General features: G+C 35.8%; 2 protein-coding genes across 2 annotated transcripts in view; both read left to right on the top strand.

Annotated features, from left to right (window-relative positions):
- LOC149800159 (excitatory amino acid transporter-like) overlaps positions 1–12,089 on the top strand; it is a 36,341-nt gene extending 24,252 nt beyond the window's left edge. The window contains exons 5-11 of the mRNA XM_089959757.1: positions 1,360–1,438; positions 1,986–2,155; positions 3,263–3,389; positions 5,523–5,756; positions 7,704–7,898; positions 8,669–8,803; positions 10,100–12,089. Coding sequence (XP_089815883.1) covers positions 1,360–1,438; positions 1,986–2,155; positions 3,263–3,389; positions 5,523–5,756; positions 7,704–7,898; positions 8,669–8,803; positions 10,100–10,286 — 1,127 coding nt within the window. The 3' untranslated portion in view covers positions 10,287–12,089. The remainder of the gene's footprint in view (positions 1–1,359; positions 1,439–1,985; positions 2,156–3,262; positions 3,390–5,522; positions 5,757–7,703; positions 7,899–8,668; positions 8,804–10,099) is intronic.
- Positions 12,090–18,833: 6,744 nt separating this feature from the next.
- The window catches only part of LOC149800158 (excitatory amino acid transporter 1-like), a 28,339-nt gene continuing 26,561 nt past the window's right edge, over positions 18,834–20,611 (top strand). The window contains exons 1-3 of the mRNA XM_089959756.1: positions 18,834–19,006; positions 19,390–19,464; positions 19,823–19,945. Of these exons, the coding sequence (XP_089815882.1) occupies positions 18,856–19,006; positions 19,390–19,464; positions 19,823–19,945 (349 nt within the window). The 5' untranslated portion in view covers positions 18,834–18,855. The remainder of the gene's footprint in view (positions 19,007–19,389; positions 19,465–19,822; positions 19,946–20,611) is intronic.

Here is a 20,611-nt window from a genome sequence, read left to right as displayed (position 1 = left end):
TGGTGTGCTCCTTACACTCACACTCAAACCAGGTACGTCATAGCTTCAAATATTCTCAGCGTTGTGCTTGAGTGCTTTTACACACATGCTTAACCAGGTACGTCCTACCTTCAAACATTCTCAGCGCCGTGATTGGTGTGCTCCTTACGCTCACACTCAAACCAGGTACGTCATAGCTTCAAATATTCTCAGCGTTGTGACTGAGTGCTCCTTACACGCACACATAAACCAGATATATCTTCGATTCAAACGTCCTCATTGTTGATGTTGGCCCGTCGTTCTATCTCATACGTAAACTAAGTAAGTCAAATGTCCTCAGGGGTGCTTTGACCTGACCCTTTCCTTCATAATTAAACCAGGTATATCCTCGATACAAATGCCCTCAGTGTTGTTGTTGTTAAGTATCACTTACCTCATACATAATCCATGTATAGTGGATATTTAAAGCTGTTCTTTTGACAATTGAACTGATAGATTTTAACATATAACCAGTCCAAACATTTTTATGCAATTATTCTAACGCGTTCTGAAATCCAAAGTATCTGGGGTTGAACATTAAACTGGGTAATATTTCACTGCAACTTCTTTGCCATCAAAACTGAATATTTTTCCATAGATTTTCGTTTCTCTTTTAATTATGAACTTTCAAATACTATAATAAATGGGGGGGGGTTGAGCGATGTATAATACTAACAATTTTGCCGTCTCAGAGTGAGATGTGGAGACTATTATTAATTTAGCGGTCCCATAGTGAGATATGGATAATTTCTTACAATTTAGCAGTCTCCGAGTGAGATCATGAAAATAAATCTCTTGAAACTGTTCCTTGTTAAATATTGTAGCCCCTATGAATAAGCATTTGCTAATAATCGTAGACCAAACTGTAATCTCCTACTTTTGCGCAAACTCGGCAAATGGTTGACTTGCGAAAAATACCTGCTTTGTGGTAATTGGTTTGATAAGACTACTTCATTATGCATTGCAACATTCAAGGTTATTGCCTTTTGCATAATTAACTCAAGATAGATTACTGAAAATTGTTAGCATCCACAAGTTGAAACAAACTAGTCGAAACATAATAAATTTAAAGGGGTTTAATATCTGTAGAAATAGTCATATAAAGTTTTGCAAACACAACTGTTTTTCTGTTTTATGTTATATTTGTTTGTCTAGTCTCTGTTTTGTATTTATCTTTGAAAAAGTCTCATTAAGTCGAAAGCACACACACACACACACACACACGCACACACACACACACACACATATATATATATATATATATATATATATATATATATATATATATATATATATATATATATATATATATATATATATATATATTTCCTTTCTGTATAGGAGCAGGTGGTACTCCACAAAGTAACTCCAAGGTGGAAAATGCTTTACAAACCCAAGATATCTTGGCTGACTTAATCAGGTAAGTTTGTTGAAAATAAAGTTTTAGCGCTTACATTTTTATAAGCAAGAGCCGATGATCCGTTTCATATTTCATTATAATGTAATAAGTTTGATAAACTGCATTATGTCTGCGTATGAGAGATTCAGATGTTAATGTAAACATGTCGTGATCACAGTTCGCTGAGAGGTATATCGTTCCTGAAATCTTCCTTCACTCTCTCTCTATTTCTATCTGTCTCTCTCCCTTCTGACAGCCAACCTCACCCACACGTCCCAAACCACCATCAAAGTCCTCAAAGAGGACCAGCGGTTAAAATGTCTCACGTCAACTATCATAGTTTTGGAGTCAACTTGAAACAGGATCGCATTGGCGATAGCTCATGTCTACAGTATCCTCAAAGCGCAGATATTAAAAGTAATCAGCTGATATTGATGGGTTCTTGCTATGGTTAAAATAAATAAATAACTAAATAAATAAATAAACAAACAAATATTAATACGCCAATATAGTGATATTCAGTGCATGCGAGGCAATAGCTTGTTTTTATTTAATCTTTTTTTTGCAGAAACATCTTTCCTGACAATTTGGTAGAAGCGGCTTTCAGAAAGACCCAGACTCGGTATTACAAAGAAGATATTAGTGGATCCCAAAATTTTACCAATGGAACTTCTATCACAGAAGCATGTTTTATTTTGACCAAAGAGATAGGAAAAACAGATGCTGCTAATATCATTGGTATGCATAGAGACCTGGCATTTTAATTTTTAAATATCATTTAAAATAATTCATTTTCGTACTGAATTTACATTAGGTACATGTAGACTTACGTAGTATACCTTATGACAGGCGCAGTTTGAAAGAAAAAATAATTAGAAATAATGCGTTATCAAGGTTGTCTCGAAACGATGTCATATTTAATTTAATTTAACATTATGAATTATATTAAAACATTCCTTGGAAGAACATATTTTCATGGTCATTATTTTGATTATCAATCTTTGTGTTAAATATAGGTAAATTCGCTGGTGTTTTACAGACTGAAGAAGTAAGAGAATTACCGCATATAGTCGCTTATAGGTCATGTCCAACTGCAGGTTTATGGACCCATATATGCCGTATCATAATGAACCGGCAGATCTGGTACTATCCAGCGTGTTAGGAGTAATTAGGAGAAAGAAAAAAAGAGAAAAAGAAACAAACCCTGACTATGCGACTTCAGGTCAAGGTCTATGTTGTTTGCAGATGAATCCCACTTATAAGCTACTAATGACGGTAAAGGCATACTTTTATCAGTGGCAAATGGGGGCTTGCATTGTAGAAAGTATTTTCGATTATTTAAGTGTAACCGTGAGATTGTTGTTGTTGTTGTTGTTGTTTTGGGGTTTTCAGCACACGATAGGCTATGCATGGCGGCCAGTATTAATGGCGGAGGATGGCCCGGAATACCTCGGAAAGAACCACCGATACACGAGAAGCTACTGGCAAGCTTTCTCACATACCCACATTGGCCGAATCCTAGACTCGAACCCACGCAGACAGAGGTGAGATGGCAGTGATCCGTAACGGCCACTCGGCCACTGGGGAGCCCTAACCGTGAGATAAACATTGGCACTGATTCTGTTTTTTATTTTTTAAATGGTTTTATTCAACATTTTTGCATCACATTTATAAACGTATTGGAACGGTTCATGTAAGCCACCAAAATGGATTGGTCAAAATAAAATAGTTGCAAAAAGTAAACGATAAGGGCAATAAATAAATAAAAAATAAAGAAAAAAAAAAAAATATATTCTAGCCGTTTTGGGTAGTTTTTATTGTGTTTTTTTATTCTTTTTTTTCCAGGTATGATTTTGGCTGCAAGCCTATTGGGTATCGCGGCTGGGTCGTTGAAGGAGAAGGGGAAACCTTTTCTGGATTTCTTCGTTGCTTGCTCCGATACCGTTGTTGTTGTTGTTCGTTGGCTGATGTGGTAAGTTGAATTATGAGCGCTTTAATATAATCAACTGAACTCGTTCTGTCCAAATAGCGATGACCCAGCGATAAGCGCTTTATCCTTGTGAACTGAGGGAAGCGGATTCGATATCTAATAATAATAATAATAATAATAATGACTTTTTATAGCCCCTAATCTTTAGAAGCTCTAAGCGCTTTACAACATTAGACAATACCTATAAGATAAAAAACATATAATGATATGAGTACAACCACAAACACCATGAAACTAGATAACATAAAAAACATGCTGAGAATATTTAAGGTAGGAAACGTTATTAGGTCTTTAAGTTTGTACTTGCAGTCGAAATAAGTGAGTTTTGAGAGCACTCTTTTATGTGATCACTGTGTCTGTGTCTACGTTCAGTGGGTAATTCATTCCACGTTGCCGGGCCCTGGTATGCAAAAGAACGATGTCCGTATGACTTTGTTTTCATAGCGGGAATAATGAGTATACGATTGTCAGAAGAGGAGCGTAAGTATCTTGCTGGTGTGCACACATGGGTGAGGCCAGATAGGTATGTTGGACTAGAGTCCGTCAGTGAAACAAATTTTGTGTTTGATTCTGGATCGAATGGATAGCCAGTGTAGGGTACAGAGCATCGGGGAGGTGTGCTCTGATCGTGGTACTCTAAGTATGATCCGAGCAGCTGTGTTTCGAACGTTTTGAAGTTTTTGGAGTAGATATTGAGATGAACCAGACAGAACTGAGTTACCATAGTCCAGTCTTGAAAGTACTAATGGACACACAAGTGTTTTAGTGGCATCAACTGAAAGATATTTGCGAATGGGGCTGGTACGTCTCAGCTCAAGATATGCAGCCTTGCATACGTTCATGACATGTTGGTGCAATGTGAGAGTACTGTCCAGAGTAAGACCTAGGTTTCGTACTGATTGTGTGAATTTAATGTTGGTGTTGCTGATATTTATTGTTTGAGGTAAAGGATGTGAATGAGAAAGTATTTGTGCTGTATTCGGAATGGCCTCGATTTTATAATCATTTATCTGCAGCTTGTTACATGTCATCCATGATTTCACATCAGAAATGTACCTCTCTACACCTTGGATGGTAGTATCAACTTCAGTTGGGTGGCTAGAGTTGTATATTTGGGTGTCGTCAACATACAATTGGTGAGACACTGGATGATGATCAATGACACTTGAGGGCCGCTGAGTGTACAGAATGAAGAGAACAGGTCCAAGAACAGACCCCTGTGGAACACCACACCATAGATCAACTGGGCTGGAGTGTATTCCATTTGCAGATACAATTTGTGTCATGTTGACCAAGTAGGACTTGAACCACAGTAAGGCTGTATCATGAATTCCATATACGTGTTGGAGACGGTGAAGTAATATATCATGGTCTATTGTGTAAAATGCTGCAGACAAATCAAGGAGGGTGAGGACTGTAATCTTTCCGCTATCCAAAACAGAGAGAATGTCATTAACTACTTTTAGAAGAGTAGTTTCAGTACTGTGGCAAGGGCGATATGCAGAATGTACATTGATAAAAGGACTGTTGGAATTCAGATGAGATACAAGGTCGAATAGAATAAACTTTTCTAAGATTTTTTATATGAATGGGAGATTAGAAACTGGGCAGTAGTTTTTTTAAATCGTTATGGTCTAGTGTTGGTTTCTTCAGCAGAGGCGTTGCAATGGCAGTTTTGAAAAATGATGGGAATTCCCCTAATGAGAGAGAGGTATTAATAACATCAGTTAGTGAAGGCAATACTGGATCTACCATCGGATAACCCCAAACGGACCACAATAAGTATGTCCTTGGGCATAGCACATTACTTCCCTCGGCACTATTAATAGAACCTTCATGTTGTAAGGAACCAAACAAAAACAAAAAACAGAAAAACCCAATCAATTTAGGATATTTAAAAAAAAATCCTTTTCGAAGCAAAACGCAGATAAGATATCTGCGGAGTATCTTTATCAAGACGACTTTCTCCGATTTCTTAGGAAAAGGTCTAATCCACGGCGATTATTCTAAATATATTAATTGTTAAATGCAAAAGTTGGAAGATTTAAATGCTTCTTATCCTGCTATTGTTTGATAAGAAATTAATTGATAATAACCATTTCTTATATTTTTAAGGGCGACCCCGATTGGAGTGACAAGCCTTATTGCCGTGTCAGTGGCCAGTGTAGCAGATGTTCGGAATGTGTTCAGTCAGCTTGGCATGTTCATCGCATGCGTGACTATTGGAATTGCTATTCACCAGATCGTCATGATGCCTCTTACGCTTTTCATTTTCACCAGGAGAAACCCTTTCACATTTCTGATGAGCATCGCTAGGCCATGGATGATTGCGTTCGCAACAACTAGCACGTAAGTTTAAATTTCATGTATTTTCCATTTGTTATGGGCATGCTTTGGTTTCAATGTATTACTATGCCATTGTAACCAATCAGGCGTTGTTTAATGTTTCTGAGGTCCTTAAGAAGAATAATTACCTTTTTTGTTGTTGATTTTTCTTGGAGATATGTATAACGTCGAAATGTGAAACTCTGGAGAGCAAGAAGCATCATCAGTCTCTTGTTACTAAATTTAGCCTCTGCGATTTGACTTAAGACGATAAAGCGGGAAGGCGAAAATTTGCCTCCTCCGGAAATATCACAGGTACTAGCCATTACCGGATTAAACTCTGTCGAGGCCATTAGGTCCTTAGGCAGTTTAAATCTTGGGGCCTTCCTTGCAAATTAACTCCTAATACGTTTTATCAGTATTATTTTGATCCGTTGTCGCGTGGCCCCTAGGTCGGTACCTACTCTGACTATTTAGTAATCCGGCACTGGTACTAACTATTCACTTCATTGCTTTCAAAGGCAACTATTTCCAGAAAAGGAAGAAAGCACTTTCCTTAACGTCTGATATGTTATGTCCATGACTTTACTTAATAGAACAACAAGGTAGTCTATGCAAACGCGTGGTCAGAGCTAATGTATTGAATTTCATCGAGAAAAAAAATTAAATTTATTAGTGCAGCAGTATTTTATTATGGGCTTAATATTACGTCTTTATATAAAAAAGAAATCAATGATAAACGGAAAATCTATTAGTTAATTATTACATATTTTACAGAAGAAGAAAAAAAAGATAAAAACGAAACTGAGTGAAAAAATAGTTACTTTACTTGCCAAAGCAAACGCGTCACTATTTCATCAAAATTACGTTTTCATAAGTCTTTATACGTTTGGTAAAATTAGGCGTGAACAAGATTTTACCATCGTTATCGGCTGCTATGTTGCATTGTAACGGCTGCCATGTTGTAGTGTCATTTTACCATTGTTGTCGACGGCCATGTTGTATTGTCATTTTACCACAGTAATCGGCTGCCATGCTGTAGTGTCATTTTACCATTGCTATCGGCGGCCATGTTGTATTGTCATTTTACCATTGTTATCGGCTGCTATGTTGCAGTGTCATTTTACCGTCGTTATCGGCTGCAATTTTGCAGTGTCATTTTACCATTGTTATCGGTGGCCATGTTGTATTGTCATTTTACCATAGTTATTGGCTGCCATGTTGTAGTGTCATTTTACCATAGTTATCGGATGCCATGCTGTAGTGTCATTTTACAATTGTTATCGGCTGCCATGTTGTAGTGTCATTTTACCATATTTATCGGCTGCCATGCTGAAGTGTCATTTTACAATTGTTATCGGCTGCCATGTTGTAGTGTCATTTTACAATTGTTATCGGCTGCCATGTTGTAGTGTCATCCTTTGTAGATTGCTTCCCACGGTATTTTCATATTTAACCTCACCAAATAACTTAAAACAGTGATTTTTCTAATTTAGAAAACTAGTCAGCTAAAGAAGGTAAAACATAACGTCAGCCGACAACAATTTAGAGAAAAAAGCCTTCACATAATTTCTTATCAGCTGTACAGATAATGAAAGTTACTGAAGCTGACTTGATCGGCATGCGTTTTGAAAATTATTGTTTTGGAATCATTATGTGTAAGTGATTAATGAGAACTGATTTTTGCTGATTATGGACATATTTCATTATGTCGAAGTTGTAAAAATTATTATAAGATTACAATGATAATTTAATTCTGGTATGGTAAATGTATAAAGTTTACGGTTGTCTATTTTACGCAACGAGTCAAATTTAGGAACGTTGATTGTCATTGTTTAGATATAAATAAAATCAGGAAGAAATTTAGAGGCAAGTGTACATTTCAGATGTTCGTATTTAAATAATTAATTGTACAAGATTACGATATCTTTTATAATTTACGCTCAAGTTTATCCTAATCATGTGTCATAGGGCGGTTGCCATTCCAGAGATGAACCATGTCTGTGAAGAGAAGCAGAAAATTGATAAAAGAGTTGTCCGCTTCGTTATCCCATTTAGCGTCACGCTTAGCTGCAATGGTGGCGCTGTGTACATCGCCAGTTCCTGCGTCTTCATTGCTAATCTATCAGGTTCCTCCATCAGCATTGGGGATATACTAATGATTGGGTACGTTTTCTTCCATGCATCTGTATGTGTGAGCATGCGTGTTCGTATTTGTGTGTGTTTTTATATCTGTTGCTGTATGTGAGAAAGCGTGCCAGTAGCTTCTCGTGGGTCGGTGGTTCTTTCCAGGGTTTTCCGGGGTTCTTCCTCCACCATTTATACTGGCCGTCATATATTGCCTATCGTGTGCTGAAAAATGGCGTTAAACTCTACAAAAACAATAACTTCTGATGCTAATGATCGGGGTTGTTTAGTCTGTGCATCTGTATCTGCCAGTGTGTTAGTATACGGCAGAAACGTTTCAGCTTGCTAACTAAAACAAACATAAAATTAGCAGTATATCAATATAGTTAAACGCGAAACCTGTATCTGATATCGTTCTATATTAAATGAGAGTAACTTGCAAATTTTGATTGTTTAATAAAGACGTCTAAATCTATTTCATTTTTTTAACTTTTTCAATTTTATTAGGAAGCATTTTTTAAAAATAAAGTACACCTTCTATTATTGCCATAATGCCCGTTGACTTTCCATGGCCAAAGAAAAGTTACAATTTTAAACCGGAATACACCCCGATATACTTATTACAGAATTTGTTGTTGGAAAAGTGACAGTCAGATTAAGACAATGATAAGACTGATAACAATACTACTACTAATAATAAATAACGACAATAACAACTATTATTATTAGTATTATTATTATTATTAGCATTATTAATGTTACTACTACAACACCAACTACAACTACTATTACTACTACTACTACTACAGGCTGTTAACAACGATTGCTGCCATGACTGTGCCCTCCATTCCAAGCGCCAGTGTCATGGCGGTTGTCATGATTCTTACCTCAATGAGTAGACCTGTCGGGGACATTGCTCTTCTCTTGGCAGTAGAATGGTACCTGTAAGTATAATTTTTATTTATGTTCCATGCATGTGGCTGAACGCATGCAGCATCAATCCTTTTTGTCCGTCCGTCTGTGTGGTCGTTCATTTGTCTGCCTGTATTTAATTCTCGAATGCGCAAATTCAACTCTTGCAACTTTCAATGAATTTAATTTTTAGCTCTGTGGGACTACATTAAATTTATGATTTAAGATGAGTATATCAACCATTAGTTACTAATTAACAAATTTTATTTTCTACTAAATAATGAAACAAATTATTATACTAACGGAGGCAGTTTGTTATAGTTATGGCGCTGATATGATATCACATTAAACGAGTGAAAACAAATATAAAGGGGAATAATTTACATGGTACGTGCCACCAAGATTCAGTAAAATAACGAAAGTGTCTACTTTTTGTTTTGGGCAATCTGTGTTGTCCCTGTATGTTTTTACTGTCTAATTGTCCCATTTCAATTAACATTAATTATCAGTCTGATTAATATCCGATCTCCACTGTCCTACGCGAAGATCCGAGAGCGACCGCTTAGCTGTCATATTCTGGTGACCTGTATTATTACGATAATTACCATAATAACTTTATCAGCCAATCAGATTAAGTATTGTAACTTTGCGTTTGGATGACTTGGCAGTATGGCTGAAGAGCATCAGTGTGTGCCAAACGATCCGATTCTCTTTCAAATTTCCGAAAGCTGCATTTTTATTAGGTAGTTCAGCAGATCACCAGAGCATGACCCATCAGCTGTCGCTGTCAAATCTTCACGTAAGACAGTAGAGATCTGATTTTAATCAGATTGAAATAATTATATGTCAATAATGTTTGTTTTAAACATTGTTTTAAATACAACAACAACACTGTACCTCATATTCAGGAATTTAGAATCCTATTCAAAATTAAGTAGTTTTGGAAGTAAATAAACACTGAAGGAAATGTAGGTTAATTTCGCACACGCGTAGAACGATTTTCTTGCTATTGGCATTGTATCCTAATTACTGTACGAATGCAAATCGTGGCTTAAGTCACTAGAATCAGTGCGAAATGATTAAGGCCAATACTGTATTTATTAAGCTGCGAAAATCATATCTTCTCAATACATGTCATTTGTATCCAACAGTATGAAGTCAATTTAGTCGTTTAAGCTTTGTCTACTGACACAGTAATGTTTGTTAAAGTATTTGACTTGGAATGTGTTGATACATCTTGTATGAATTTGAGGGCACGAAATATGATTCCTAATGCATATTTATTGACATGCTTCTTACCTGGATGTTTGTCTTTGTTTTCCATACAGGGACAGAATACGATCTACGAGCAGCGTAGTTAGCCACACATTCAACGCAGCTGTCACGTATCACCTCTGCAAGAAAGGATTAGGGGAGCAAGACGAAGCTTCTATGAGAAGAAATGAAACGGAAATGACTCTCCTGAGCAAAAAAGAAGAGAAAACGGAAATATTGGAACGTATTAATGTGGTGTGATAGCTTTATTGCTTTTTTAAAACGTCTTCTTCTATAAAGGTCAAGGTCATAATCACACAGAAGGTGCACCTTAGTCGAAATGGCAGCTTATTCATATATAAGCGATCTGGAGATTGGAATTTATGTGATACTTTTTTGATCCGAGAAGTGCACATTTCTTCATGGCAGAAAATAAATGCTTTCGGTAATATTTGCTGACAAAGTAATGTCTACATTCCTCTTTTTTGCATCTGCTAAAAGGTTGTGATACTGTTGGAAGTTCCGTCATATGACTTAGTTCTTTAGTACTTACAAGTCAGCGTTTCTGTTGTTAGGTACGGTATGTGATTTTGTACTTACAACTGAGAGTTTCTATTCAAATGTACGGAATATGATTTTCTTCTTACAGTTTAATGATACAACAAGTTTAAACTGCGATTACCATTTGCTATGTTTCGGTTTCATCTATACAAGTTTTTACTAGTCCCACATGACACATACCTTTGGTTTTGTTTCCTTCATCAACTTTATAGACTATAAATCATGTAATTTATTTATCAGTGACTGCCGTTTCGTATGCATTCACATGGTTTCATTTATTTATTTATTTTTATTCTTTCTTTCTTTCTTTCTTTCTTTCTTTCTTTTCCGCTAACATTGTTTAAAATGTCAAATCGTTCTATTCTGGTCGACTGATCGATCGAGAAAGACTCCATTGTGATGCTTACGTAATACACCAGGGTTGGTTGTTGTTTTTTTTTTTGCTTAGAAAGTGCTACCATTGTTTTGCTTGGATGTCTTATGAATAAGCTGTAAATCTGCCATGCAATTATAAAAATATTACTTTAGTGCATATTTTTCTTTTATTACAGTTGTGTTAGACTTTTGATATGTATTTTTTCAAAAGAATCTCAATTGAGCCTGAAGGTCTTGTTTTAATATAGTATGAACGTTTGTTGACGCAGCATTTTCATGACGTTTAATATTTGCATGTCATATCTGATTAACTAATTTATTGTCAATTATAAAATCAATTGACTGATCATAATTATTGATAACATGAAACCCTTTTGTAATCCGTTTGGTTGCATAGAAGTTACGGTTACATATTCATGCAAAGTCTGTTAAAGAGAAGCTATATTCTGATAAACAAAAAATACTTTTTATACCGTTGAAATGTTTAGATTTAAATGTGTTCATTCATGCTATACCAGGAGAGCGAAAGACGAACAAATATAGATGTAACATTGTATCCTTCTTTATAATCTTTACATTTTTTCTACTTTAAATATGTGGAGGCACTGCCAAGTTCCATTTTATAAACGAAAAACGTCGATGGAACATCAAGCATTATTTATTTTCAATATAAAAGTCTCGACCATTTTATATACGGAAACGTCAGGGCACTGTCAAGAATCGTTTTCTACACTAAAATGTCGAGATTTTGTCGAGCATGATAGTCAGTTTTCAGGTATTTTACATTCCATTAATATCCGTATATGTTCCTCTTATTGTAAGTAATTACATTATTCAAACGATGCAATTACATTTTCTATATTCCCGTTATAATAAGTGATACTTGACTGAAACAATGCAATTGCATTTCTATGCTTTACAAGTATTTGCTATTTAGCGTCTCTGATGTTAAATGTAAAATATTAGATTTTAGTTATGTACTGGTTGTTTATGTTTACATTATTGAATGTATATAATTACATTGCTGATACAATTACAAACTACATTTGTTGTTTATAAAATAACACACATTGTTTTAAGTCAATAGCCACCTTATGCTCTCATTGCATTATAAATCATTTTATGACAGTTTACTCGTACACGTTTCATATATATATATAGTTTAATATTCAAGGTATATACATACAGGCACACACACATACAAATTCAAACAATATACATATACACACGCAAAGTCTTCATTGAGTTTCAAATAACAAAGGTCTGAGAAACACACACACACACACACACATATGTATATATATATATATATATATATATATATATATATATATATATATATATATATAAAACAGGGGCATACGTAAATAGAGGATTGTTTTCGGGGTGTAAGGAGAACACACACACACATACACATACACATATGTATATATATATATATATATATATATAGAGAGAGAGAGAGAGAGAGAGAGAGAGAGAGAGAGAGAGGGTAAAAGAGAAATATGCAACAAACCGAATGAAAGAAAACAGGGGCATACGTAAATAGAGGATTGTTTTCGGGGTGTAAGGAGAATTTAAATTCATAATGTTCATTTTTTCAGATTATCATTCTCCATTCACTAATTACACATTTCTTGTCATATATTCATCCGCCGAAAACATCGGACCAAAATAAAAACACGTTTCCTTAATCGGTGCAAATGGATTTTGGGTTGCAAAGATTATTCTCCACACATATGCCAATGTGACCTTAAATCCGCCCCAACTAATCGTCCTGGGGATTGGTGGGTCTGCATCCAGGATTGGAAATAGTTCATGTCAATGGCTCCTCCTTAAATAGCATCATGCCAAATATGATCTCTCCCCCTCGCTCAGTGTGAATGAAGTTCATGATACAAGGAAAATAGACAGACAGACGGACGGACATGATCTCTGATCAGTTCAACACAATATCATATCAAAGACATATCCATGAATCAGATTCAGATGGAATTACAACTGACCTGGCTATTCTGCACACTGATTTATAAAATGGTAAACTTGTGTATATCTATAATGTGTGCTCAAACTTTTATTTTAACTGAGCTAACTTTTGTCCATGATTATAGATTATAGTTTAAGGTAGTGGGAATTTGTAAATATGTTGACATGGTTTGTTGACCTCAGAATGTTCTAGAGGGAACGCATTACCCACATCCTGGTCTTGCGTTTTTATATAAGGTGGAGGTAACAAAACCTATTCATATCATAATACCAATCTGTAAAGTTACTTATTGTTGTGTTCAGATATACTTCCAGAGGTATTAGTTAAATCATATATTGGAAATACTAAGCAACTCATTGACTGGATTAACACTATTTTGAGATTATTGTCAGTTTGTGAGTGAGATTCGGGACATTCGGGATTATTGGAATTCATTCGGAACATTTTATATTTTTGGACTTCCGATAGGACATTCGGGATTATTGGAATTCATTAGGACCATTTTATATTTTTGAACTTGCGATATGACATTTAGGATTATTTGGCATTTATTTCATATCACTGTAAGTTCCTCTTAACTTTTCGTTTAATAAGTTAGTGAATTAAATTTGTGTTGATTTTACTAAACTTGTTGTGTTGCTGATTTCTGTTAACTAGTTTAAGACTACTGAGTGCTTGTCTGTTAATTAGTTTAAGACCATTGACTGCTTTTCTGTTAATTATTTTATGACCATTGAGCTATAAACAGATAGGTACAAGAAGGTAGATAAATGAAGATAGGTATGTAGGTAATGTGATATGTATCGGCAGAGTGGATTTGAAAAATGGAAGGAGAGGATTATGTCGGATTTACTTTTTCTTATCTAAAACAAAATTAGCCAAATTTCGTTAGTTGACTTTTTCACAGAGACAATTAACTTCTGAATGAAGCACGTATGCATTACTAAATAATTCTATCATGTAGGGCATACAAATCCACAGACATCGATGATAACTGTACCGATTTAACCGTCGATAAACACTAAACATCGATAGATACAGGGGCGGATTAAGGCTCACTGGTGCCCTAAGCACTGACAGATCTTGGTACCCCCACCCCCTTTCCACGCTGACCCAGTCCATTTGAGTTGTTAACCCTAGGGTGCACCATGATCAAGAAACAACATTATGATCAATTTGCACTAGTTTTATCAATTTTTTTTTACAAATCTTCATTCGTTTTCTTTCTTTTCACCCTTTTCTCAACTTTGTGGTGCCCTCTTTGGCCCTGGTGCCCTAAGCACGTGCTTAGTCTGCTTAATGCTTAATATGCCCCTGGATAGATACGTACTATTGGTACACACGATTATCCAAATGTCGCCTAGGTCGATCTGACATTATATTTTACAGATTGAAATAATTATCAAACAGATGCGTAAGCTTGAGATTGGTATTGTAAAAGGCCATCTCCATTAACATGCGTAACGATAATCAACGCCTTCTAAGACCATATTCCATAATAATAATGATGATACATCCCGGTAAAGTTATAGTGTCAGGAAAACGGTGTTGCGGGATACTACAACAACAACAACAACAACAACAATAATAATAATAATAATAATAATAATAATTTCAAGTAATGAGGTCAATAACATTTACTGGGTTAATAATTTCCCAAGGTTGTTTACGGGTCAGTAAGTCAAGTCCAACTGAGCCCGTACTAAGGTTGTACACGGAAGGTTATATTTTTGTTCATTAAGAACAAATTTCACGAAGGTGTCGGATGCATCAGCCAGATTCGTTCCTTAAGTGCGCTTTTTTTATCGGCCCTCCACGAGTTAGACTTTATCAGTGCCATGGTCCGAGAGAATGTGCATGGAATTACAGCTTGCTGGGAGTAGACACCGATCTGAGTCTGCTTTCAGTGCAAGTTAGTTTCTATATTTCGCTCAAGTAGTGCATATTGTATATCAAAAAGGAGATGAAACCTGTTTGATGACGACGCCGTAATTTTTATCACAGGGTGGACATCATTAAGAATATATACACATTCACGCGTGCGTGTATCCGAGTGAGAGCTCTCTCTCTCTTTCTCACACACACACACACACACACGTACACAAAGACTCCAGGGTCATCAATACGTTTTGATAGAGTCTGTGCCCTAAAGGATAAGGAGACATTTCTACTTGTGGTGAGGCCCATAATATAACATTTTGTTTATAATTTGATTTGAAAAAATGGAGCATCTATGGTAGATCGTCCTGTCCGATTTTGATGATCAACCTATACAACACGAACATACATTTTTAGTTATAATTTAAAATGGACACGTATATAGGCCTAACATACGAAATGCAGCAAATGAACAAAGACAGAGATGCGAAAGATAGACCCATTTCTTCCCCTTCTCTCTCTCTCTCTCTCTCTCTCTCTCTCTCTCTCTCACACACACACACACACACACACACAAGACTGGTCATGACAACTATTTGTACTAATCAGCACCAGGAAAAAGTGGAATGATAGGGAATAATTTGCTTGATAATGACAAATATAAACATCCAGTTGAAACAACATTAGTGAAAACATATTACTTTCAGTGTTATTAGTAAGCTAATTCAAACCTTTAAATAGATGATACGAGAAAGAAATACAGAAAGAAAGAAACAGAGCAAAAGAAAACAAAAATAACTCACTTAGAGAAAAAAATTAAAAACAAATTAGTTATAGATATAAATTCAAAATAGAAATATTTTATTTTCTTGGAGTCTCAAAGTCGTGCTTTGTTGGAAACAGCCATGCACTTTACTTCTACACGTAAAAATGGTGATGTAGTGCTAAATAAGGAAGTGCATGATGTGAAAAATAAATGTATACACGGGGGGATGGGGTGCATAAACATTTTATCATAAGAACTTCAGTAGACTTGTCAGGTCAAGAGACTGACATGATTATGTTGTGCTTCATAAAACCTATCCAGAAATATGAACCTTTGTGACCTAACTCATATACTATTTTATATGAGTTTTTATATTATGCAGATGCGTGCGACATTAAATTTGTGCATAAAAACTGTCCCCTGCCCCCTAAATGGTTCGGCACACCTTAGTGTTCTTCATCAACACTACAGTCTCCAAACCGGAAGATATACCACTTCATCTGATTTGATTAGCTGATGAAATTAGATATTATGGTAATTACGTTGGTTGCCAAAACATGACCCCTATGCGGTCACTGTCAGATCTTCATGTATAACAGTGGAGATTTGATTTTAATCAGATTAAATTATTTGTATGAACCATATTGACAGGGACAATAAGGGATGAGCTAAGAACACGGTTTGTTTTATTTGCCTATTTTTTTAAAGAGGAGTGCAAACAAGAATACATTTGAAATTTGAATGCGTTAGATGGTTTTTAAAAGAGTTTCTTTTGTAAACAAATAAAACATATTCTCGATTAAGTTTGTAGTTTGCGAAGTCTTGTGAAGATGCAGAAATACTGCGAAATTTGCTGCTTTTGACGAACATACGAATACACATAAATGTTTATTGAATTTCTTCACTAGATTATATGTAAACATGTTACAGTGGATAATATGTCATTTTGACAACTTATTTTATGCGTTCATTGTAGCACAATAGTCAGTTCAGATATGATTAAGACCGTTGCAGAAATGCAAGCTAGCAATGAACGCTGAAGCACTTAGTTTTTTTATATTATCCATTTCACATGGTCCGCATCCAGGTACCAAAATGATACTCAAGAAGGCTATGCACGCATACTCTTATTGTCTGTAAAAATATGAATTTGATTGACGCATATGGACCACCCGCCCATATAAAGATCCCGAGATGATATCAGAAAGAGAACACACAAATACATGCATGTGCGCACGTACGCACGCACCCACATATATATTAATTCTTGTTTCATTAAGCCATAATTTAGTACCAAGGCAGAAACGGGTTGGTTGGGATGGTGGTGGGGTTTAAAGTAGGTCACATGTAAAATTCGTTTCTACTCTATGATAGGCAGAATAAAAGAAATAAAGGCATGTATGCACATCTTTTAATTCTCCATATATATATATATATATATATATATATATATATATATATATATATATATATATATATATATATATATATATATATATATATATATATATATATATAAACGGTAAGCAAGCTTGAACATAGTATGTGATTTTGCGACACCAATATAGCAATGCAATAGCTAATTAGAACCGGCGAATTACTTTCATATCTTGCACAAATTAACATAATATTTGTATAGCTTTTCAAAGGTGAAGCTATAGTTTGTATACGCATTTTGCCACGTGGTACCGTAATGCACTTTATTTCAGGCGTTAGACTAGTACTTAGGAAATTCAACTATATATAGCTATAATATAGTGACTGTACATCATGCAACGGACACCTTACCAGTTGTCGTATTTCATAACCCAACTTGTTTACATTTTGTCATAGAACACGGTGTAACTTTATGATGCAATATTGCATCAGCACTCGGTATACATGCCTCGCCCCCCAACATGATATTGCATCACCGTGATGGCATTTTCTACACGAAACTAACACCGATAAAGGGGGAACTGATAAATGGTCCGTATAGCATGGCTTTGTATATAGCGTGGCCTTGACGGAACTTGAGAATACCTGACACTCCTTTGCTCATACATAATACATGTCAAATTCAGAATGAGACGGACAAACTGAAAAGCGGACTGTCCGGTATAACACCGCCCTATGTGTACATTGTTCACAATATCTTGAATATGTCTGATCACATCGTCACGGACAGATCCATGATTTTTTAATGAGTTTAAAATGGGCTGGGAACTTTTGATAAAACGACCGAGTTTATTCGGTTTTGCTCTGAAAAATTACAATCGTTTTGGCCTGAAAAGCGGGGAAGGGACGTCCAAAGAACCATAACCACTTGTAGAGTCGTTCCTGTGTCACTTTATATATATATATATATATATATATATATATATATATATATATATATATATATATATATATATATATATATATATATATAAACATATATTCGGGCAAGTTGTCCGTATTGGGTAATGTGTGTGTGTGTATGTGTGCATCTGTGGGTGTTATGATGATTTTCAGTAGTTACATGGCTGTGTGCAGGGACGTTATGGATGGGGGGCAAGGGGGCATACCACCCCCCCCCCCCGCCCCGAATTTGCATGTACTGTAAAATGTAAAACTGATGTTGCCTATATACGAAAATCAACAAGTCCGTCAGGTTCCCCTCAAATCAAGTTTTGCCCCCCCCCCCCCAAGATATGCTCCCCCCACCCCCGAAAAAAGTTGAAATGATTATACTGGCTGTATGATTATACTTTCTTTCACATGAAAGGCCAAATATCTTTGTAGTTATGTTGTCTTTCTACTCTTTTTTTTCAGCTGCGACTTTTAGAAATTTAAATCATTTCAAAAAGGGAAAGAATATTGGTGATGACAGGAGAAACAAAATGATGCGTTACGTTCTGCATGAATACAGCAATCTTATACCATTTAATTTTGGGATAAAGCAAGTGTATACCTATGTGTCTATTCAGTATTTGCCTGTTATCTGCTAGTATTTACTACATGTATGAATTTGAAAATTTAAAAGTGTCTTACCGAGAAATCAATATAGAAAGGCAATCAGTTTCATTGCAATGAGAGCCATGTTTTGTCTCCAGCATCCCATGTGTGTACACTAGTCAACATGAATCAAAACCCCGCTTAACGGTTGTTCCTTATTTTTTCCTTTTCAGACTCGTATATAAATGAACACAGATCTTTTGACCGGAAAACATATTGAAAAATACAAGTTCGATGATGGTTACGATGAAGGATCATCGCCGTCGTGTTCGACATTTTCTTTATCGATGTCATCCAAGAGAAGACAAGGTGGCTGTATTAGATTTCTGAAGAAGAATTCACTGCTTCTTTTGACGGTACTCGGAGTCGTTCTTGGCTTTGTACTTGGCTTTTCAGTTCGTGAGGCACGGCCTTCTGAAACTGTGCTAATGTGGCTTGGTATGTATATCTGCCAAGTATAATTAATCCGTTTGTATGATTTTTAAAGTATTATTTTTGTTCTCTGACATTAAGGTGCATATCAACTAAAGGTTACCTTGATCGATTTTGCATTAGGTGCAAATATTTTATATATTTACTTTAACAAATTATGTAATTATTTAAATTTCTAAACATGTATTAGGGCCCAATGTAGACTTTTGAATAGGTCTAATACATATTTGCTCCGTGCTTTGTTATTTCTTGGAACATTATCTATCTATCTATCTATTTATCTATCTATCGTTTTGGCCCACTTTTGTAATTATGCTGGCTCTATATACACTTTAGGATCTATATTGGCATGTTTCGCTGTATAGGCACACCAACATTTGTATTTTTAGGTTTTGGTGGTGAGCTGTACCTACGAATGCTAAAAATGATGATTGTACCCCTGATATTCTGCAGTGTGGTCGCAGGTATGTTTCTCAATATCACAAAAGCGTGAACGTCTGAACGTCAGTCAAATCTTCAAATAAACTGTGTTTATTATTGAATCATCAATCACATCTGCGTGGAAGAAATGCAGATGCGATTTAGTAATTATTATTGAAGACATTTTTACCATCTCATATTTGTTATTTAAACGTATATTAAAAATTATGTATGACAATGTTTGCGTGCATGTGTATGTGATCATGCACGCATGTATCTATGTAAACAAGTAAATATTCATGGAAGCATTGTGCGTATTTACAACTATAGTTGATTGCTGTTTGTCTGTCTGTACTTATGTAAATTAAGTACGTATGCATTGAACTATTCATTCTTTTACAGGCACTGCATCGATGGATCCCAAATCGAATGGCAAGATAAGTTTGGTATCATTCATCTTCATCCTAGCTTCAAACGTCCTCAGCGCTGCTGTTGGCCTGTCTCTTGCCCTTATACTTAAACCAGGTACGTCAGAGCTTCAAACATTTTCAGCGTTGTGATTGGTGTGCACCTTACACTCAAACCAGGTACGTCCTAGTTTTCAAACATTCTCAGCGATGTGATTGAGTGCTCTTACATTCATATTTAAACTAGGTACGTCCTAGCTTCAAACATTCTCAGCGTTGTGATTGAGTGCTATTACTCATACTTAAACTAGGTACGTCCTAGCTTCAAACATTCTTAGCGTTGTGATTGAGTGCTCTTACACTCATACTTAAACCAGGTACGTCCTACCTTCAAACATTCTCAGCGTCGTGATTGGTGTGCACCTTGAACTGACACCAGGTACGTCCTAGCTTCAAACATTCCAGCATTGTGACTGAGTGCTCCTTACACACATACTTAAATCAGGTACGTCCTAGTTTCAGACATTCGCAGCGTTGTGATGGAGTGCTCTTACACTCATACTTACACCAGGTATGTTCAGCGATGTGATTGAGTGCTCTTACATTCATATTTAAACTAGGTACGTCCTAGCTTCAAACATTCTCAGCGTTGTGATTGAGTGCTATTACTCATACTTAAACTAGGTACGTCCTAGCTTCAAACATTCTTAGCGTTGTGATTGAGTGCTCTTACACTCATACTTAAACCAGGTATGTTCTAACTTCAAACATTCTCAGCATCGTG

Source organism: Sinohyriopsis cumingii, chromosome 5 (assembly GCF_028554795.1).
Source record: "Sinohyriopsis cumingii isolate HCF-2022 chromosome 5, ASM2855479v2, whole genome shotgun sequence".
Classification (NCBI taxonomy): domain Eukaryota; kingdom Metazoa; phylum Mollusca; class Bivalvia; order Unionida; family Unionidae; genus Sinohyriopsis; species Sinohyriopsis cumingii.
Note: the sequence above shows the minus strand (reverse complement) of the source record. Positions and strands in the feature narration are given on the sequence as shown.